Source organism: Ursus americanus, chromosome 26, assembly GCF_024610735.1.
Source record: "Ursus americanus isolate L20-20 chromosome 26, mUrsAme1.1.p, whole genome shotgun sequence".
Lineage (NCBI taxonomy): Eukaryota > Metazoa > Chordata > Mammalia > Carnivora > Ursidae > Ursus > Ursus americanus.
In genome coordinates, this window is record NC_142152.1 from 34,880,560 (window position 1) to 34,901,298 (window position 20,739).

At 52.7% G+C, this 20,739-nt stretch overlaps 1 protein-coding gene across 2 annotated transcripts; it reads left to right on the forward strand.

Moving 5' to 3' along the window:
* The first annotated feature begins 7,941 nt into the window (after nucleotides 1–7,941).
* On the forward strand, nucleotides 7,942–20,370 carry CHGA (chromogranin A). Of its 2 annotated transcripts, XM_045807580.2 has the most exons (8): nucleotides 7,944–8,176; nucleotides 8,954–9,000; nucleotides 11,307–11,400; nucleotides 12,271–12,339; nucleotides 14,584–14,679; nucleotides 16,057–16,491; nucleotides 17,180–17,670; nucleotides 19,870–20,370. In XM_045807580.2, exons 1-8 carry the CDS (start codon nucleotides 8,131–8,133, stop codon nucleotides 19,951–19,953), a joined length of 1,362 nt encoding a protein of 453 aa, XP_045663536.2. In that variant the 5' UTR covers nucleotides 7,944–8,130; the 3' UTR covers nucleotides 19,954–20,370. The 2 variants fall into 2 exon arrangements, with proteins under 2 accessions (XP_087712322.1, XP_045663536.2); XM_087856196.1 differs by lacking the exon at nucleotides 16,057–16,491 and having other exon boundaries at nucleotides 7,942–8,176.
* The last annotated feature ends 369 nt before the right edge of the window (nucleotides 20,371–20,739 follow it).

A 20,739-nucleotide genomic window follows, 5' to 3' on the forward strand; every position in this document is an offset into this window, starting at 1 on the left:
ACTCTTATATTTGTTATGGTCGTTTATGATCAGTGATCTTTGATGTTACTATAGAATTGTTTGGGGGCCCCACAAATCACACCCACAAAAGATGGCAAACTGAATCCATAAATGCTGTGTGTGTTCTGACTGTCCATTGACTAGCCATTCCCCCATCTCTCTCCCTCTCCTCAGGCCTCCCTATTTCTTGAGACACGCAAAATTGGAAACTAATTGCTAACCATTAGCCAATCACTAACCCTACAATGGCCTCTAGGTGTTGAAGTGAAGAGTTGCACAAATCAAAAGCTAGAAATGATTAAGCTCAGTGAGGAAGTCATGTCAAAAGCTGAGACAGACCAAAGCTAGGTCTCTTGTGCCAAACAGCAAGTTAGGAAGGCAAAGCAAAAGTTCTTGAAGGAAATTAAAAGTGCTACTTCAGTGAACACATGAATGATGAGACAGCAGAATCAGTCTATTGCTGATATGGGGAAAGTTTGAGTGGTCTGAACAGAAGATCAAACCAGCCACAACATCCCCTTAAGCCAAAGCCTCATCCAGAGCAAGGCCCTAACTCCCTTCAATTCTATGAAGGTTCAGAGAGGTGAGGAAGCTGCAGAAGAAAAGTCTGAAGCTAGCAGAGGTTGGTTCATGAGGTTTAAGGAAAGAAGCCATCTCCATAACATACAAGTGCAAGGTGAAGCAGCAAGAGCTGATGCAGAAGCTGCAGCAAGTTCTCCAGAAGATCGAGCTATAATAATAATATAATATAATATAATATAATATAATATAATATGATTAATATAATATAATATAATGTGACTACACTAAACAACAGATTTTCAGTGTAGATGAAATAGCCTTTATTGGAAGAAGATGCCATCTAGGACTTTCACAGCTAGATAAGAGAAGTCAATGGCTGGCTTCAAAGCTTCAAAAGACAGGCTGACTCTTGTTAGGGACTAATGCAATGGCTGACGTAAAGTTGAAGTCAATGCTCACTTACCATTCCAAAAATCCTAGGACCCTTAAGAATCATGCTAAATCTGCTCTGCCTATGCTTGATAAATGGAACAGCAAAGCCTAGCAGACAGCACATCTGTTTACAACATGGTTTTACTGAATATTTTGAGCCTATTGTTGAGACTTACTGCTCAGAAAAAAAAAAAAAAGGTGTTTGGGGTTTTTTTTACTGCTCATTGACAACGCACCTGGTCACCCACAGCTCTGATGGAGGTGTGCAATGAGATGAATGTTGTTTTCATGCCTGCTAACATAACATCCATTCTGTAGCCCATGGATCAGGGAGTAATTTTGACTTTCAAGTCTTATTACTTAAGAAATACATGACATGGGCGCCTGGGTGGCTGGTTGGTTAAGCATCTGCCTTCAGCTCAGGTCATGATCCCAGGGTCCTGGGATCGAGTCCTGCATTGGGCATCCTACTCAGCAGGGAGTCTGCTTGTCCCTCTGCCCCTCCCCATTGCTTGTGACCTCTTTTGCATGCACGTGCACAAGCATGTTCTCTCTCTCAAATAAACAAGATGATAAAAAAAAGAAAAGAAAGAAAAGAAAAGAAAGACTTGACACAAGGCTAGAGCTGTCATAGATAGGGATTCCTCTGATGAATCTGGGCAAAGTAAGTTGAAAACCTTCCAGAAAGGTATATCAATATACCTTTTGAGATGCCATTAAGAACATTCATGATTCACCAGGAGAGGTCAAAATATGAACATTCACAGGAGTTTGGAAGAAGTGGATTCCAACCCTCATGGATGATTTTGAGAGGTTCAAGACCTCCGCGGAGGAAGAAACTGCAGATGTAGCAGAAATGGCAAGAGAATTAGAATTAAAAGTGGAGCCTGACTTGCTTCAATCTCATGATCAAACTGTAACGGATGAGGAGTTGATTCTTATGGATGAGCAAAGAAAGTAATTTTTTTAAAGTTTTTTTTTTAAGATTTTATTTATTTATTTGACAGAGAGAGAGACAGCGAGAGAGGGAACACAAGCAGGGGGAGTGGGAGAGGAAGAAGCAGCCTCATAGCGGAGGAGCCTGATGTGGGGCTCGATCCCATAACGCCGGGACCACGCCCTGAGCCGAAGGCAGGCGCTTAACCGCTGTGCCACCCAGGAGCCCCGAAAAGTAATTTTTTTTAAAGTTTATTTTTTATGTTTTAGCAATCACTACACCCATCATGGAGCTCAAACTCACAACCCCGAGATCAAGAGTTGCATGTTCTGCCAACTGAGCCAGCCAGGCACCGAAGAAAGTTATTTTTTTGCAGTGGAATGTACTCCTGGTGAAAAGGCCGTGAAGACTGTTGAAATGCAACAAAGCATTTAGAATATGACATAAATTTAGTCGATAAAGCAGCGGCAGGATTTGAGAGGATTGAATCCAATTTTGAAAGAAGTTCTACTGTGGGTAAAATGCTATCAAACAGCATCGCATGCTACAGAGAAATTATTCGTGAAAGGAAGAGTCAATCAATGAGACGAACTTCACTCTTATTTTAAAAATCCCCCCAGCCACCCCAACCTTCAGCAACTACCACCCTAATCAGTCACAGGCATCGACATCGAGGCAAGACCCTCCATTACTTGCCAAAAGCTCAGATGATGCTCAGCACTTTTTAGCAATGAAGTCCTTTTTAATTAAGTTAAATACATAAAAAGCCCCATGTAAATAACAGAGTGCAATTGAACACCTAATAGACTACAGGACAGGGCAAACGTAACTTTTATATGCACTGGAAAACCAAAAACTGTGTTGACTCACTTTATTGCGGTGGTCTGAACCTGAACCCACAATATCTCCAAGGTATGCCTGTATATACTTAGCTATAACCAAAACACATTGTATGCATGAATCAAAATCTGGCAGCAGATCTGGGAGACTGTCAAGGAGAACCAGTGAGCAGTGAGTACCTTGAGAACTACCGGTCCCTTGGAGCTCTAACATGATCTTAAGATGGGCTGCTAAGCTCAGCTTCGGAGCATATCCTATTCTCCTGATTCCCTCTTCCCGCATAATTAATGAAGAGTTAACCACGTCTTGTCTTTCTGTCCCAGGCCTTTGCATTTCTGTAGGAGTGATTCACAGAGCATTTACCTGGGGGAAAAAGGACCTGACCATGAGAACCAGATGAGAGATATTTGTTATAACCAGAGGCAGCTCAGAATGTCAAGATAAGAGGTGCTCAGGGGCAGTGACCTGATTAGAAATGGGGGCTAGGGAAATTGTCCAAAACTGAATATACAAAGCAAGGACATGACTCTGATGGAGATTGTATGTATACACTTACAGCAATAAAAATAGCCTTTCTCCAAGCTTCATCCCCTTAAAGTTGCAAAAACATCTATTGTCTTTCTCAAACAATGAGAAGTCCCAAGAAAGCCTGAAGGTAATATATATATTTGGTGGGGGGTGCTGATAGGGATCTGTTAAAACAGGCTAGTAGAAGGCTCAGGGCCTAGAAAGGGGAGCAGAGAATGATAAGAGACAGGTGTCTGGCCCTCAGGCTCTGCCATTTCCTAGCTGTGTGACCTTGAGAGAGTCACTCCACTGCTCTGAGCTCTGGCTTCTACGTATGAGGAACAAGCATACTGAAAACTTTGCCACAAGTTCATTGTAAAGATGAAATGAAATAACACGTGTAAAGCCTTGTAGCAGATGTCAGTGTCCCCTCGGGCCACCTTGGAGGTTATCTGTAGACAGTTCCCATGCACACCAAAGGCTACAAGTGTTCTCTGCCTGCAGGTGTTCTCTGGTGGTGGGAGTTTGCTTGTCCCTTTCACAGAACAGACCAGAAGCGCTGGGAGATCAATGCCTCCAGGAGAGACCCTCCACAAGGGAAAGGAATTCAGCTTTCTCACCCCAGTGGAACAATTCTGAGACTGCACAGTTTCTAAACAAGTCCCAGCAAGACTGAGTCTCCACCACCCTTAGGGGTGTCTGGCTCATCCACACACCCTTCGTTTGCTTTTCTCCTCCCCTTGTCTCACTTCCCTGCTCCCTCATTGTGCTTTGGGATCATTTCCCAATGAACTCTGTATACCAAATCCTTGTCTTAGGGTCTGCTTTTGGGGGAACCCAAACAAAGACAAAAAACAAACCCAGTGTTCATGATTCCTTCAAAGGTACCCATCAACAGCACTGAATGAAGTTCCTCATCAGAACCACAAAACACAGAAATTATTTTAACAACTCTTTCCTCAATTCTCCCTAGGATGATGCATAATTAGTACTATTCCAGGTGCAAAAGACATTAATTCATTACATAGTGAATGCCTTAGGACATTTGGGCTTACTTCTTTTACAGAATTTGATCTGTAAGCAAGTATAATAATGGCACCTACCTCGTAGGACTGTTAATGTAAAACTCTCAGGACAGTGCCTGGTTCTTAGCAAGACGTCTACAAGGGTTCAGTTTTGTCATCATCCCCCTGGGTTGTGTACTACAGAATATTAATTGTCCTCCAGTATTCCCTCTTCTTTTAGAAGTGGTTCTTTCAGAACCACTCCCAATGGCTCCCCAGCCTCCCTTTCAACAAGGTGTGTCTGTGTGCCTAAGGTCTAGCCAACGGGGTTGTGAGAAGTGATCAGGCAGGTTCTGTATCGTTATCCTTACAAAGAAGCTGCTTGGCCTCCATCTACCCTTTGCCCCCTTTGCCATGGTGGAGAGATATCAGGAACTGAAGTAGCTTGGTATCAAAGACGGAAGTCTCGTATCGAGAATAGCAGAGCCACAGCACTGTTTACTTCGGGGCTGGTGTATGTGAGCGAAACGAGATCCCGTTTTACCCCACTGTATTTTAGGGTCTTTTTTTCCAACAGCGTATCCTAACCTAACTAATCCAGCCCAAAGGCCAAAGATGAGATCAAGGGACGGGAGGTTTTTTCCTTCTCTAATTCTTCATTGTGCCTACCACGTGCCCGGCACTATGCCAGGAACTGACGTCAAAGGTGAGCAGGAGGCAGACCAGACACCACAGAGCTCAAAGGGTAATGAGACAGAAGGCTCTAAAGATAAAAATGTCAGCCTTCTGTGATAAGTGTTGATGTGGAGGCAGAGAGGAGGGAGCCATCACCTCAGGTCCTAAAAGGTAAGGAAGTTTGGCAGGCCATAGAGGAGAGAGTGGGATGGTACTTGAGAGGCATTCCAGGGAGAGCTAACAGTATGTGAGAAATCATGAGACAAGGGGAATCATGGGCATTTGGGCAAAACAAGCTCTAGGCCCACCTTTACCATTCACTTGCCATGTGGCACCTTGGAGGCTCACTCTAACATCCGGGGTTTCATTTTCCAAATCTACAAAGTAGAATCAAAACTTCCGTTCAGGGCACCTGGGAGGCTCAGCCAGTTAAGCGTCTGCCTTCAGCTCAGGTCAAGATCCCAGGACCCTGGGATCGAGGCCCATGTTGGGCTCCCTGCTCAGCAGGGAGTCTGCTTCTCCCTCTCCCTCTGCTTCTTCCCCCACTTGTGCTCTTGCTCGCTCTCTCTCAACTAAATAAATAAAATCTTAAAAACAAAAACAAAAAAACCTTCTGTTTTACCTTAGGCCTAGGCGTGCCGTAAGGGCTCAATGATGAACATTTGGAAGAACTATAAAGCAAAGTGCAAGTACTAGTTACTGGCATTGTCATTTTAGAAACCTAGTTTGGGACATTTTTGCTGGTTGGCTATGCTCAGTTTCATGGGGTAAACAGGATCAGGCTCCTGGAGAACTTGGGTCTTTGCAAGGGTGCCAGGGGCTCTGAAATTTCCCTTGAGAGAAATCCACTCAGCTTGGGAAGCAGTTCCACTTTCTTCATGGCAGTTGGGCAGTGCATAGCAAGAGACTTAAAAATATCCATTTTCTTTGAGGAATTCACCTACTGTTACATGAAATCATTGTAAATGCCACAGGGGTGTGTATATAAGACTGTTCTTTCACACAGCAAAAACAGAAACAAACAAACCAGGAAACCTATCCGTATATTAGTCAAACAAATTGTGGCACACGATAAATTGTGGTGGGCCGCTCTACTCAGGACACGGTAAGTCCGCATGATAGGGCTCTGGAGAGGAATCTGCAGCCCATTCAGGGTGACCCCACATCAGAAGGACCTGGTGCATGTAATCTGTTCGCGCTCAGCTGAGCTCTTTCGCTGGGAACTGCCCTTTACAAAGGGAGCCGCCTCAACAAAGACTATAGAATACTGTATATACTTTAAAATCACTGATGCTTATGTCTGGGTGGTGTCAGTATGGCGTTTTCCTGCATTTCTGTGCATTTTCCAAGTTTTTGAGATGGACTGTGTGTTACTCTTCGGCTATATTTTCCAGGTCCTTTTCACCCTATGTCCTTGTTATTTCTTGAACATGCCAGGCACATTCCTTCTACCGGACATTTGCACTAGCCATTCCCTCTACCTGGAGCCCCCTGCCCCCACACACGTGCCACCTCCCTCCTCCTCACCTTCAGATCTTTGCTGAAACATCACCTCTTTGGTCAAGACTTCTAAGACTCACCCCATTTAAAACATAGCCCGGCCCCTCCCCCACACACCCATCCCCCTTCCTTCCTTCATTTTTGTCTATAACACTTGTTCCCACCTGACAACTGAATATTTCACCTCTTTACTTATTCATTGTCTGTCTTCACCCTTTAGAATGTAAACTCCATAAGAATGAGATCTTTGTCTGTTTGTTCACTGCTGTATCCTCAGCACCTAGATTAGCTGAGTGCTGTTCTAGGGTGTTCTAAGCACATAGTAGGTGCTAAACAAACAGTGGCTGAACCTAAGAATAAATACATGAAAAGAATCATTTCAGCGTCCTCTGAGCTCCCACCAGGTCTTCCTTTAGGGGCAGGAGTGGGCACAGGGTGGGGCAGGAAGTAGGGAATAGCAGCGGCAGATGTGGGGAGAGCGTCACAGGAAGAAGGAGGTTCTGGGCAATACCAACTGATGCCAAACCCTAGCCCAGATACCGGGCTTGCTATGACACTGGGATCAGGTGGCAAAGGGCTTCCAGTGTATCATCCAGGTTGGGAGCAACAATGCAGCCAGGGCAGAGGGACACAAACCAAGAAACCAACCTGACACACAAAACACCCAGATGTTGAGAACACTCAAAGAGACGGGAGACACAGTGGATTGCCAGCAGCAAGAAGGTGATCCTAAGGGGCTGAACTAGGGCTAATGAGTCCAAGTTACAACTCCTATTTTGGTTTGATATCAAGAGCTGTCCCCCATTCCTGCCTCACGCCCCACCCCCCATGAGAGCTGTCCAAATCGGCCAGAGCCTGGAATTCACTCATTCATCCCTGGCTCGACTTTTCCATCAGTATGTTCAACAGTTATCTATTAAATACGTTTACTCTGTGCCAGCTGCCGCACTCGGCGCTTTGAAAGCAATGGTGACCAAACATTTTCAAATAAATACATACATACACTATTACAAATTGTGAAGGCACAAAACTGGGTTGTCAGAGAGAGAGAGAGGCCTTCCTCAAACAGGGGGTCGGGGGGCGTCTCTAGGACTCTCGAGATATTTGAGGGAGCCCCGAGTGGTGAGCAAGCCTCCAGATTCTATCAGGGGAGAGGCGTCCCCGCAAAAGGAACCTCAGGAGCATGAAGTGGCGCTTTAGAGCTGGTAGGGACCTCAGTGTACGTTGGAGGAACAGGCGGCCCAGAGACTGGGAGTGATTTGCCCACGGACACAGCAAGTCTGTGGAACCTTCGAGGGGCGGAGGGTCAGCCGAGGCCTCTTGCCACCTCCTGGAAGCCAAACAACCGCCTTGCAGCCAGACCCAAGAGCTGTGAGCGGCGGAGACCAAAAGCGAGAGGCGTGAGACTGAGGGCGGAGCGAGCTGCGGCCCGACCCCCCAGGGGGGTAGGAAAAGGGGGGCAGGGGCGGTCCCGATGACGTCATTTCCGGGGTCGGGGGTATATAAATTCCTGCAGTACCAGAGCCCAGTGAAGAGAGGCTGGTGGGTGGACCGACAGACGGACGCAGACGGGGAAGCTGAGCCCTCCGCCCACAGTCCGCGCCAGCGCCGCTACAACCCGCTCCCAGGTCGCCCGTCCACCCAACCCTCGCCAGGGTGCCTGCAGTTCCCGGCCCCAGACCGCCGCCAGCGGATCCGCGCCTCGGGTTCGCCATGCGCTCCGCCGCTGTTCTGGCGCTTCTGTTCTGCGCCGGGCAAGGTGAGCGAGCGCGGGGTCTCGTGGGAGAGGGTCGTCGGCGCCCCTGCCTGCCCTGAAGTCCAGACACCGCGCAGAGCCGCGCGCCCCTCGTCCCTCCCCTCCGGCGCTGCAAGTTTTCAGCACCGCGGACAGCGCCTCTGCCTCCCTGCTGACCCCGCAGAGTGGCCTCGGCCCCAAACCCGAACACCGGACTCCGTGGGGGAGGACTCCCAGGCGCCCCCCACCCCACATCTGGGCTCGACGTCTCGACTGCATCTGGGCCAGTTCTGGCTCCGTGCCATGGCTGGCCAAGGTCATTGGGGGAGATGGGAGAACCCTTGCTGGTTCCCACTCTTTCTCTTTCTCTTCCATCCTCCTGCTCTCCCCATCCTTCTGCCCTTGGCTTCTATCTCTCCGTATTCTCTCTCACAATCCTCCTTCTCCTCGTCTCTTTCCCCACACCTCTGGGGTCTCTCTTCCTTTCCCTGCTTCCTTCTCCACCCATCCCACTCAGCCGCTGGCCTTGTTTTCATAGCACTAGACTTCACCTCTCCCCCGCCCCAGAGCAGGAGCTCTCCCAAAGGAGCGTTAGAGAGCTCAGTGCAGCCTCTGGGGACCATCCCCGTGGGGGCAGCAGCCAGGGAAGGGAAACAAAATCAATCCCAGCATCTCATTGGGTGGGGGCAATTTTGAGGGGGAGCACTGGGGTGAATGGGCCCCCTCTAAACCCAGTCAGGAAGGACTGGGCTCTCCCCTCGGAGAAGAAGAGTCACCCCATCTCTCTCTTTTTCTTTCCAGTCATTGCCCTTCCTGTGAACAGCCCTATGAATAAAGGGGACACTGAGGTAAGAAGGGGTACGGGGATGTCCCGGGATGGTGGGTAGGAGACTCTGGTGGACACCTCACAGTCAGGTTTCAGGCAGCTGCAGGAGTGAGTCTGGCCTAAAGCCAAGAGCCAGCACTGCGGCTGCTGAGCCTGGGGACAGCTTGCAAAAGAAGATATCAAAGATTGCTAGATTTCCCTGCCATCCTGCTGCGGGGACTTCCCCAGCTTCCTCTGAGCTAGGTATGCTGCCGATGGGGTCTGTGGCTTAGCTACTGGGCCCGGGTGCCGGGCCTATAGCCTTGAACACTCCGAATCTGAAAGGCTCAACCTGAGCTGCTGGGGGGCACTTCTCCGTGGTTGTGGGTTGTCGCTGTCCACAGACCTGCAAGGACGGTCTTCACTTCTCTGGCTCTGGTCTCCCTCTTTGATCTTCCCCTCCTTCCAAGGCTCTGCTAGCAACCCCCCACCCCCACCCCATAGGCGCTCAAGCCCTGGCTCTCCCAAAGGACCACAACGAAAACACTCTTGATCATGGCTTCTGCACACAGGGTCCTGGCCATTTGGGGCTGATAGTGGATGTCACCCAGAAAAGGGCCTTAGGAGATACTCGTAGGGGGCTCTGCAGCCAGCGAGACACTCTGTTGGGTGTATATTTGGAATTCATTCATGTCTGGGCTGGGGCTGTTTTTCCAGTCTCTGGTGCTCGCAGATACCCCTACTTGCAACCCAGAGAAATTTCTACCCTCACCTTCTCAGGTGCTGTTTTCTTCCGTTCTGGAGAGGCTATGGTTCAACTCAAAACATCAAAGCAATTCCAACCTCTGTTTGCTCAATTATATTTTCTGTGTTTTATTTGCAGACAGGCCTGTATATAAGCCTCTACTGCTCTTATACTATGTGGTCTTGGTAAAATTCATTAACTTCTCTGAGCTTTCCCTTTTCCCATCTATAGTATTTCCCTTGAAGGAAGTTGTGAGAGTAGGAATCATAGACGTAAGGAACCTGGCAAATAGCAGGTTCTCAGTTAATGGGCACCTAGAGCTTCCCTTCTGAGCTCCTTATTATTCTTGGGACCCACACCCAATTCCTCTCTCCCAAAATCTGTCCTCATGGACTGGTGATTACTTGACATTCCCAGCATAAGGTCCACGGTTGCAGGGGGATGCAGGGTATAGGCTACAGGGTCCTTCTTACCAGATCCTTTATGGGAGACACTTCGGTCCCCATACTCTACCCAGCAGCTTGGGGTCAGGAGCACCATAACAGCTGGTGAAGACCTAAATATTCCATCCTGCAATGCCGTGACTACTGTATAGACTGTTTGCCAGTTTGATATCCTGAATTTTTAGATGGGGTGCTTTGGCATCCCATAGGCCCTGCCTGCCACCCCCTCACTCCCCACCAGCATTGCCTGATGCGTTTCTGACATCTCCTGCTTTCCTGCCCTGCTCCAGGCAGCTAAAGCAGGTTGAAAGTTGTGACTCCCTCCCTTGGTGTGTGTGGCACTTCATGCTTTGTAGAGTGCTTTCCCGTCTGTTTCTGATCACCCTGGGAGGGGAGTTGGGAAAGTCTTCTCACTCTCATTGTACAAATGAGAAAACTGAGGCTCAGAGAGGTCAAGTCATGTGTCCAACATCACTCAGCTAGGATACTGCACTGCAGTTGGCACTACCTTCAAATATCCATTGATCAGCTGCCTGGTTATCCACAGCACCTTGCTGGGCACTGGATAAAACTTTCAGAGATTTGGCTGCTGTTGGCCTGGGATGGGCACCCAGATATAGCTGATGTGTGCCCACGTCTAGCCACAGGATTCATCCCATGGGGGAACATAGAGCCAGACCGTGAGGCTGTCACTCCCTGCATGTGATAACACCATGGATTTTAGGAGACAGTGATCCAAGTTCTGTTGCCAGGCAGGGTGGAGCCAGGGAAGGTCTTTGTTCTCTGAGCGGTCCAGAAATGCTTCCTGGAAATAGTTGACTTTTGGGGCATCTGCAAGACTAAAGTACTTCTGCAAGACATACCTTCATGCCAGGAGCACTTGGTACCAGGTACTCACCCCCACCATGTCCCATCTTAGAGGGGCAGCTGCTGGCCAGATGATTAGAGCGCCTGACACGTGGTAAACACGGTATCAGGGGTTTCTATTATTGCTCTTATTGTCTGGCTAAAAATGCAGAGCTGTGCCCCTGAGACAGGCATCCATGGACTCCAATGACAAAAGCAAATGCCCCAATATGCTCATTAGAAATTTGCTCTGGAGCCCCGAGAGCTGAGCCCCATACACAAACCAGCCCCAAACTGCCCCCACTCTCTTCCTAGGTGATGAAGTGCATCGTTGAGGTCATCTCCGACACGCTCTCCAAGCCCAGCCCCATGCCTGTCAGCCAGGAGTGTTTCGAGACACTCCGAGGAGGTACATATGGGCAAGGCTGGGGGTGGGGAGAGGGCCTACTGCCTGTGGGGCTGGGAGGTGAGGGTATGGGTGTGTGGCTTTGGGCAGAATCCAATGATTTAATTCAATAGTCACCGATCAAGTGCCTGTCCTGGCCAGACCTGTGCTAGTGTCAGAGTGGTCTAGAGAAATGAGGCGGTCACAGCCCCTGTGCTCCTGGAGCTTACAGACTAGCAGATGCAACGGATAGGAACACCATTGACTAGAATTCTGGGCAGAAGGAAAGCAGGCCTGGAACGGCAAGCCACTGTGTCCACCCTGTGGACAGAGATGTTGCGTTGCCATATCCCCAGAGCCAAGAACAGTCACCGGCTCCTGGCAGACAATCTATGGGTTTGTGATGAATAAAGGAGTGTTGTAGGTGGGCACAGGGGCAAGGACAAAGTCTTTCCAACCAAGCAGTCAAGTTCTGCCCAGCTGTTGGAGGGATCCACCATTAGCACTGGGGTTGGACTTTCAGAGAGAAGTTGGAAATCAATAGATAGAAAAATCAAGAGACGGTAGTCCAGGTGGAGTAGACCCTCGAGCAGACGCGGAGATGGGAAAACGTGGGGCGGAGACATGCCTACCTCACCTGAGGGCCTGCCATCTCTCGGGCGAGGTCTGTGGGCCGGGCCGGCGGGGGTGGCTGACCTTTCTGAGGCAGTAGGAAGCGCTGGCTCCCTGGGAAGGAGGCCATCTCCAACGTGGTATCTCAAGACCTGATCTTGAGGCCGCTACCCAGGTTTTGAGTTTCCAAAATAAATTCCTTGTGCTCAGCTGAAAATACTGATGGTGATCTTTCTCAGCTCTTCTCTGGAAACCACCCATAACGACTCTCCTTCATTGCAGATGAGCGGATCCTCTCAATCCTGCGACATCAGAATTTGCTGAAAGAGCTCCAAGACCTTGCTCTCCAAGGTATTTTCCAGTCCCCTGCATAGGAATCTGGGTAAATTCCAGTAAGTGAGAGAAAACCAGGGTGGAAGTTTGAGCAAGGTCCTAGTTTTCTCCCATTCGATTATTTCCTCGCAATTATAGAAAGGTGGGCTCCTCCCTGCTACCTGGTCCAATTTGTCATTGATGCGGTTAAAGAGATGAAGGCCCAGGGAGACTGAGTGACTTGTCCAAGGTCACACAGTAAGTTAAGGACATGCCAAGACCAGATGCAGCTCGCCTAATACCCCGCCAGCTCTGGGGATCAGTCATTTCAGTGGGGGCACTTTTAAGAGTAGGTTGCAGAGAGGATGCCTTTCTTCTGTTAACTGAAGAGCAAACTGGTCTCCAAGAGAGAGGAAGGGCCCCTTTCCCCATGTGAGCTTCTGCTCAAGGAGTAGATGGGGGAAGCAAGGTCTTACTTGCCCCCAAAACAGACCAGACTTTCAGCATGTTTTAGACTACAAAGTAGGTCTTTCTCTAAGAGATTAAGAAAATCCACTGATACTCTCAGGGATGGAATGACTTTGTGCGGTAGTGAGCTCCTTGTCACTGAGGATATTCAAGCAGAGCTTGGACAGGAGGCCGGGCTGGAGAGTTAGGCTGATGTCATCCCACAGATGCCTGCCCCCCCGCCCCCGATTCCTTCCTGGGTTCATGGGAGGCACAGAGACAGATTCCCTGGCAAGTTGGAAAAGATGGGTTCTGGCCCTGCATCTGCCCCACGCTGATGCCCTGTGGGAAGTGGCTGCTTATCTGGGGGCAGGCCACTGGCCCCGGGCTTCTCCCTGGGCATGGGCCCTCCGTTGGGACTCTCACATCTGCTTCCAAAGGAAGTGAGGGCCCATCTTCAGGGCAGGGCTTCGGTCTCGCGTGGGGTGGGGTGGGAGGCATGAAAGCTACTCCAGCTCTGGGAAGCCCCCACTCTGAGGCCCTTGGGACAGACCAGGCCACATGTGAGAAGGGAAGGCAAATGCCCGTCCCCTGTGGCTGCTGGGAGTGCGAGGTGAATGCCTGACACAGAGCGGGTGCTGGCTGGAGCCGTGGCTATTACCGCCTGTCTCATTCACCTCATCTTTGTTGACCCTGGTGGGGTTTTTTTTTTTAGCTTAACATTAAATATTTTATTGCAATATGTTAATTTAAAAATTAAATATTGAATGACTAACGTATTACATTTAAATAATTAAATACAGCATCAACAGAGACTGTTCTAGGAGGACGTGTCCTGAAATGTCTGCAGACACACAGATGCGTGTGTAGTCAATAAGAGCAATAGCTTTGTGTCTGCCTGTCCGTCCATCCACCCAGCCATCCATCCACTCCCTCTTCTGCACTCTCAGAGTGACTTCTGCATAGCTCTGTCTTAGCGCTTCCCAGGCAGCAGCCCTGTCCTGTAGGTGAGCACCCGCTGCTTGGAGAGCTCCAGTTACCCAAGATCACATAGCGAGGAATGACCAGGAGGTGTGAACCGAGGTGTGCCCGAAATCTGGGCAGACTCCCTGGGCTGCAGCCGCCGCGGCAGGTGCCTCTGGCCACCCCAGAAATTCCCAGCGTGGGGGAAACCGCAGCAGCGCCTGCAGAGTTGGCCTGGCTGAGAGGCCATCATCTGGAACCAGGCACGGATGGGGACAGTCAGAGGACGTAGCAGCAGCCTGGGGCCAAGGCGGGGAGAGGAATGTGTGGATCACAGCAGCAGGGGGCAGCGCGGAGCTAGAGCTCAGGCACCTGCTTGGCCTTCTTCCAAGGACCTGAACCTACGGGGTCTGGGGGAGCAGGGCTTGCCCGGTTCAAGATTCCCCCATGAGGGGACGAGCAGTCACTGTCATCTCCCGCTGCAGGGTCCCCCTAGCTACCAGTAGGTGCTGAGGGGCCCCCACTCTCTGCTCCCACCCTTGGGACCCTCTGCTCCTCCTGAGTCTTCATCGCTGTCTGAGGCAGTGGGCAAGGCTTGCTCGCATTTCCCGGGTGAACGTGAGGGTGGAGAGGTGCTGTGGCTGCCTGATGGGCCCCGGCTGGGAGGGGGCAGGGCGAGCCAGCACTCACCCCCACCCCGAGCTCTTGCCTCCTTCGGCGTCTCATTAGGCCGGCTGGGAACATGACATGCCCAGTTTACGATAAGGAAATGGAAGCCTTCACTCTCACAAATACGCCGGGGCGGGCTTGGCCAAATGGGATTTTTTTCTCCTTTTCTTTCTTCTTTTTTTTCCCCTCCTTTTCTCATACCAGGTGCCAAGGAGAGGGCACATCAGAAGAAACACAGCAGTTTTGAGGATGGACTCTCAGAGGCCCTTGAGAAGCAGAATGACCAGGCCGAGCTGAAAGGTCAGTGCCGGCCAGTCTAGCCAGAGGCTGGGGAGAGAGGGGATAAGAACGGTAGTTACAAGATCAAAGATTCCTAGGGGTCAAGGAGCCCCTCCTGAAAGCACTGTAAGGTTCCTAGCTATCATGGCAATCTTCCCTGTACAAATGGGGAAACTGAGGCCCAGAGAGGTGTAAGTACCTCATCCAAGGTAAACAGCGTTAACTGGAGATGTGAACCCGGGTCTATTTCACTACAGAGCCCTAGGCTTGTCCCGCCTGCCCACCACAGGGGCTCACGCTCAGGGCAGGAAGTCTCGGGCCCGGCAGGAGGGCAGGTTCAATGCTGGATTTTCCCAGAGGCCTCTGCAGCAGAACCACCCCCCCCCCCCGCCCCCGGCACCTGTCCTGGGATTTGGTGATGCCACAGCAGAGTCCTGTGGCAGGAGGATCCCAGAAGAATAGGTCTCAATAACTGAATGAATCTGGATCATCTTTCATGAAGCCAGAGAGCATCTAAAGGTCAAAGAGACCATGGCTTAGGTCAAGGTCCAGTGTTCATCCCCCTGCCCGGAAACAGCCACAACTGCCCCCTCAGGGCCTGCTATCTGCATGTGGAAGGTGGGTGGATAGGCCAGTTTCTGGGACCAGCGATCTCAGTGGGCTTCCATCTGGGGCACCTGGAAGCTTTAATGGGGAGGCAGCCGTGTGTCAGTGCAAAGAGCACCCTGTACTTGGCATTTGGAGGCATGCGTTCAAGGCCCTGCTGCTTACCGGCTGTGAACATGGACAGGTCACCTGACCTGGCTGAGGGTCAGGGAGAGTTTCTGTAGACGGGATGGGAACACTCACCTGGGGTCCTGGACCAATGGTGGAATGTACTTGGTAGCACCGGGTTCAACAGCAATCATTCTAGTGCTGGGAGGGATTTTTACTGGTGAAAAGGCTATCTTCCGGGCAGCCACCAGAAAATGCCTTTTAATGACACCGTACAAGTAGGAATTGAGGGTTTCCACAGGACACTCAAGCCTCACGTGGAGGAGAGAATGAAGTTACAGTAATGGTGCCTCTTACACAGAGAGGTTAAGGTCCTTGCCCAGGCTCACACAGCAATTCAGCTGATGTCCTAATTTTCAATTCCGGGGTCGTTTTCAAGGTTTCTTTTGTTTTGTTTTGTTTTCTACTCACTTCCTGCTTTAAGAAGTAGAATTCCAGAAAGAAACGTACACCTTTCGTACTCAGGTCAGACCCAGACACAGAGCAGGTTAAGCCAATCCTGCCATGAGTGTCTTCGGCAGACTTGACGGAAGCCAAAAGATATGACGACTGAGTTCTGAAATCAGGCTCTCAGGAGACCCCGTGTGCGGCCTGGTTCTCAGGGCCTGACTGTTGTCTCTGCAGAGGCGACGGAACAGGCGTCCTCCAAGGAGGCTGCGGAGGAAAGAGGGGATTCTAAAGAGACAGAGAATGGCGGAGACACAGATGCAGCCAGGCCCCAGGCCTCCCCAGAGCCCGGCCAAGGGTCCAAAGTCGAGGAGGACAGCCAGGCCCTGGGAGGGCAGGAGGCTGCCAACACCGACCCCCCAGACAACCTTCCCAACCAGAAACACCCAGGCCCACAGGCCGAGGAGGACAGCGAGAGCCTCTCCCAGGGCCTAGTGGACAGACAGAAGGGTCTGGGTGCAGAGCAAGGGCAGCAGGCAAAGCGAGACGAGGAGGAGGAAGAGGAGGAGGACGCAGAGGTTGGAGAGAAGGCTGTCCCTGGAGAAGAAAGCCCCACCGAGGCATTTAACCCCCACCCAAGCCTTGGCTACAAGGAGATCCGGAGGGGCGAGAGTATGTATGATGTCTGAGACCTTAACAAGTGTGTCAGGGAGAGGGGGAGGGTGGGAAGGAGGACCGTGTCCACAACTGCGTTCCACCTTCACAACAACCCTGAAAGGTAGGTATTATCTCCAGATGGAAAACTGAGGCTCAGAGAGGTTGAATAATTTGTCCAAGGTCACATAGCTAATTTGTAGTAAAAGCTGAGATTCCAACCCAAGTCTGTCTGACTCCAAAACCCTGCATCTCCCACTATTCCTCATAGCCCCTCCCCTCCGACCCAGGAGATGAGAGGGGCTTTGCAATGTGGGGGAGTGGGTGGGTGGGCTTCGGGAGCAGAGCGACAGCATGACAGGTGAAAACAGGCTGGTCTGGGGACAGTGTCAGCTAGACCCAGGGTTTAGGAGAGCCCCTGGCTCCTCGCGACGGCTTTCCTCCCTCCTCAGCTGGATAGCCACCTGGATCAGGGGCTTCTCTGTGGGGAGGGCCCACAGAAGAGGCAGGCTCTGGCCAAGCACCCTCTGAGCTTTGAGAGGGTCTTACAAAGCACGCTATCAAGATGGCTTTTTCCTCCAAGTGGAATCATGGACCCTGAGTGTGGTCTGTGGTCACGGCAATGGCCACAGAGAGGCCCCAGGGAGTGGCAGGGACCAGGGAGAGTCGTGGTCCCTCTTTCATTCCCCTGCTCTTTGTCCACCAGCTGCTCCAGGTTGGTCCAAGGCTCTGGCTGTGGATGGAGCCAGGAAGACTGGGGCTGAGGAGGCTCAGCCCCCTGAGGGGAAGGGGGAGCGGGAGCAGTCCCGGCAGGAGGAGGAGGAGGAGCCGGCCGAGGCCCCTCGAGGCCTCTCCCGGGGCGGGAAGAACAGGGAGCTGGAGCAGGAACAGGAGGAGGAGCAGCTCTCCAAGGAGTGGGAGGAGGCCAAGCGATGGAGCAGGATGGACCGGCTGGCCAAGGAGCTGACAGCCAAGAAGCGGCTGGAGGGGGAGGACGAGGACGATGACCCTGACCGCTCCATGAAGCTCTCCTTCCGGGCCCGGGCCTATGACTTCAGGGGCCCTGGGCTCCAACTGCGTCGAGGCTGGAGGCCGTCCTCCCGGGAGGACAGCGTGGAGGCGGGCCTGCCCCTCCAGGTGCGCAGCTACCCGGAGGAGAAGAAGGAGGAGGAGGGCAGCGCCAACCGCAGACCAGAGGTTGGTATGGGGCGGGCGCCAGCCCCAGGCCAGGCCTCCAGAATGGGCGCCCCCGCTACACGTGCAGCCCCTGCCCCCACTGAGGGGACACAGTCAGTCCCCGTGGGTCTGAGACCGGAGAGGCACACAGACAGGGGGCTCTCGGGAGTAGGGCACAGCTGGGGCAGAGCTGGGGCAGGGGCGGGGCGGGGGGGAAGGGTGGGTCAGCAGGGGGCAGGTGAAGCCTGGCTCGCAGGCAGGCGGGAGAGGGAAATGTTCAGATCAAGTCATGGGAGCAGGAGAGGTGGGGAAGCCCATCCCTGGGGCACTGAGTCTCTGTCCCAGGGGTGACAGGACCTCGCGGGTTTGGGAGTAGAGCAAGAGTGGAGCTGTGGACAGAGGGAGCTTGGAAAGGAAAGGACCTGGCAGGGTGTGGTCTGAGGGTGAGGAGGGAGAGCCAGGAGGGCCTGGGAGGAGGGGCCGTGAAAGAACAGGCTGCATCCTGGGAAGCCCCTACAGTCAGGTTGATCCCCCAGCTTCCTCTCCTGGCCTCCAGGCAGCCCAGGCACACCCTCCTTCCAGGTTTAGACACTGCCTCCCTCCCCTGGGGCAGGGCCAGGGCCAGCAGGACCTCAGCGCCTGGTGGTGAGTGGGTGAGGGAGGCACGGATGCGCCCGAAAACCTGGGTTCTGCCTCTTCCTAGCTGTGTGACCCTGGGTGGGTTACTGCCCTTCTCTGAGCCTCTTTGATTCCCCCATTTGAGAAATGGGGATAAGGAGTCCTTTCTGCTTACCTTATGATGTCAGAAGACACATGACCTTTCAAAAACTGGCCATGTCCAGGGATGCTTGGTTGGCTCAATGGGGTGCTGGGACATAGCCCCCAGAACTGAGGAGGTGCAAGGTGGGGTCCCTGGCAGGCTGGCAACACCACCTTGGAGCTGGAGGAGCCCTGAGGGGTCCGTGGTTCAGGCCTCAGTGCCCAGCTAGGAATGAGGGTCCCACAGGGGCTGGGACCTCTCCATAGCCCCGTGCTCTCTGCCCACCCAGAGAAGGATGTGGCGCCTTCCTCGGGTCCCAACCCTCTCTCTGCGCTGGGACCAGGTTTTTGGCAGCCTGAGAGGAAGAAGACTCCTTGGCAGCTGGAGCTAGGTCATCTGTCAGTATCCCCAGGAGACTGCCCTCCACTCCCAGCTCCGGACCAGGATAAGCCTGGGCACGTTTGATCACCCTCTTCCCCAACCGCAGAAGCTGGAGAGAGCAAGGGGCCGTGAGGTGCTGCCGGCTTCCCTTCTCCACAGGCAGAGGGAGCCCTGGACTGCAGGGCGGAGAAACGGAGACCCCAGAGCCATTGGACAGGACAGGGCAGGGGCCTCCCCCGCCCAGCCCGAGGGTCTTCTTACAAATGCTCCAGCATCACAGAGTTCATGCCCCCGGGGCTACTCCCAGACAGAAGGCTCTAGGGTCCCTATTTCCATGACAACCACTGTCCCCAATGGGTGTCCTCCACAGCCTGGCATCCAGCAGGGACCCCGCGAAGACCACCCTCCCCAGGTCAAGACCAGGTGTGGGGGCATGGCCTTCCCTGTCTCCTGCTCCGAGTCCCAGGCCATGGGCTTGCAGCCATCAGTCCTGCCTCGGGGGTCCTGGAAGCTTTCCGAGGCTGGAGCACAGAGCAGGCTCCCAGAAGGGTCCTCTGCCCTGAACCACCCTGGCAGCAAGGGCTGGGGGCCCTGCAGGACTGGGACCCAGGATCCAGGCCCAGCCCTCAGCAGCTAGAGGCAGGGCAGCTCTCACCCCCTCGTCTGTGCCAAAGGCCCATGGCCCCTCAGGCAGGGAAGCCTGGCCTCGCCCTTGGGGCCACTGTCACAGTCTAGCCTTGGGGTGAGAGGCCTGGGAGGAGCACTGGAGGGCTATGGGGCTTCATTTTCCACGTGTCTGCCCAGAGCCATCCAGGAAGAGGTGGGTCTGGATCAGAGGCCACCAGGGGTGGTATGGGGTCAGGGCCCCTGTTCCCCCCTCCATTTCTTCTGTGCAGTAACCCTCGGTAATCCCAGTAGGGCAGCATCTCTGTCCCCCTATGAATGAAGGCCCTAAGGCTGAGAGAGGCAAAGCCACCTGCCGGAGGCCACACAGTAGCTAGCGGCACAACCAGTCTGGCAGACTGCACCTTCCACACCGCCCGCCCCGTCCCTGCATGACCCTTGATGTTCTCTCCTAGGACCAGGAGCTGGAGAGCCTGTTGGCCATCGAGGCGGAGCTGGAGAAGGTGGCCCACCAGCTGCAGGCGCTGCAGCGGGGCTGACACACCGGCTGGGCCCCCCAGCCAGGGCCCCGAGGCAGCCAGTGGTCCTGGCTCTGTTGTCCCCTTTGCAGGTCCTGGCCAGACGGCCCGGGCGCTGCTTCTGGCAGAGAGGCTGCTCCCAGCCTGCCCAAGCCCAGGCCACCCTGTCGCCCCCTCGCTCCTTTCCTCCTGCTCTTGACTCCGACCCCAGTGCAGCCCTCTGCAGGGCAGAGCCCCCCCCCCACCCCACGACTTTAAATGGTGATCTTTTCTCTCTGGACACAGGCAGCTTTCTAGAAGTTTCCTTTCCATTATCAGAGCCATTGGGCACAACTGCAATAACTTCTGGCCTTTAGGTGAAAGCTGAGAACTCCTGACTGTAATATATTCTGTACAAAATTTAAGGAAAAATAAATCTGCTCTGGGCTTTCTGGTTTCTGTCGCTGTTTCCCTCCCTTGACTCAGTGGATGGGGTAGGGTGGGGTGGGGTGGATTCGGGCAAAGGGTCGAGGAAAGTTAATTTCCCTGGCGCGACTCCTTTCTGGGCTATTTTTAGCCATGGGACTCTGGGCAAGTGCCTTTGCTCCTCTGGACATCAGTTTCTTCATCGGTAAAATGGGGGGAATATGTATTATTTCCTCCTAAGATGGTGATGAGCAAGGCCCAGGCAGCCTGGACCCTAAAACCATTATGACGACAATACAAGTCCTTTGAAGGAAGGGTCTTGGCAGGTCTAGGCCTCGCCTATGAGGCTGGGGAGGGGGCTGCCCAGCGCTGCCGCCAACCATCCCAAGGCACAGAGGAATG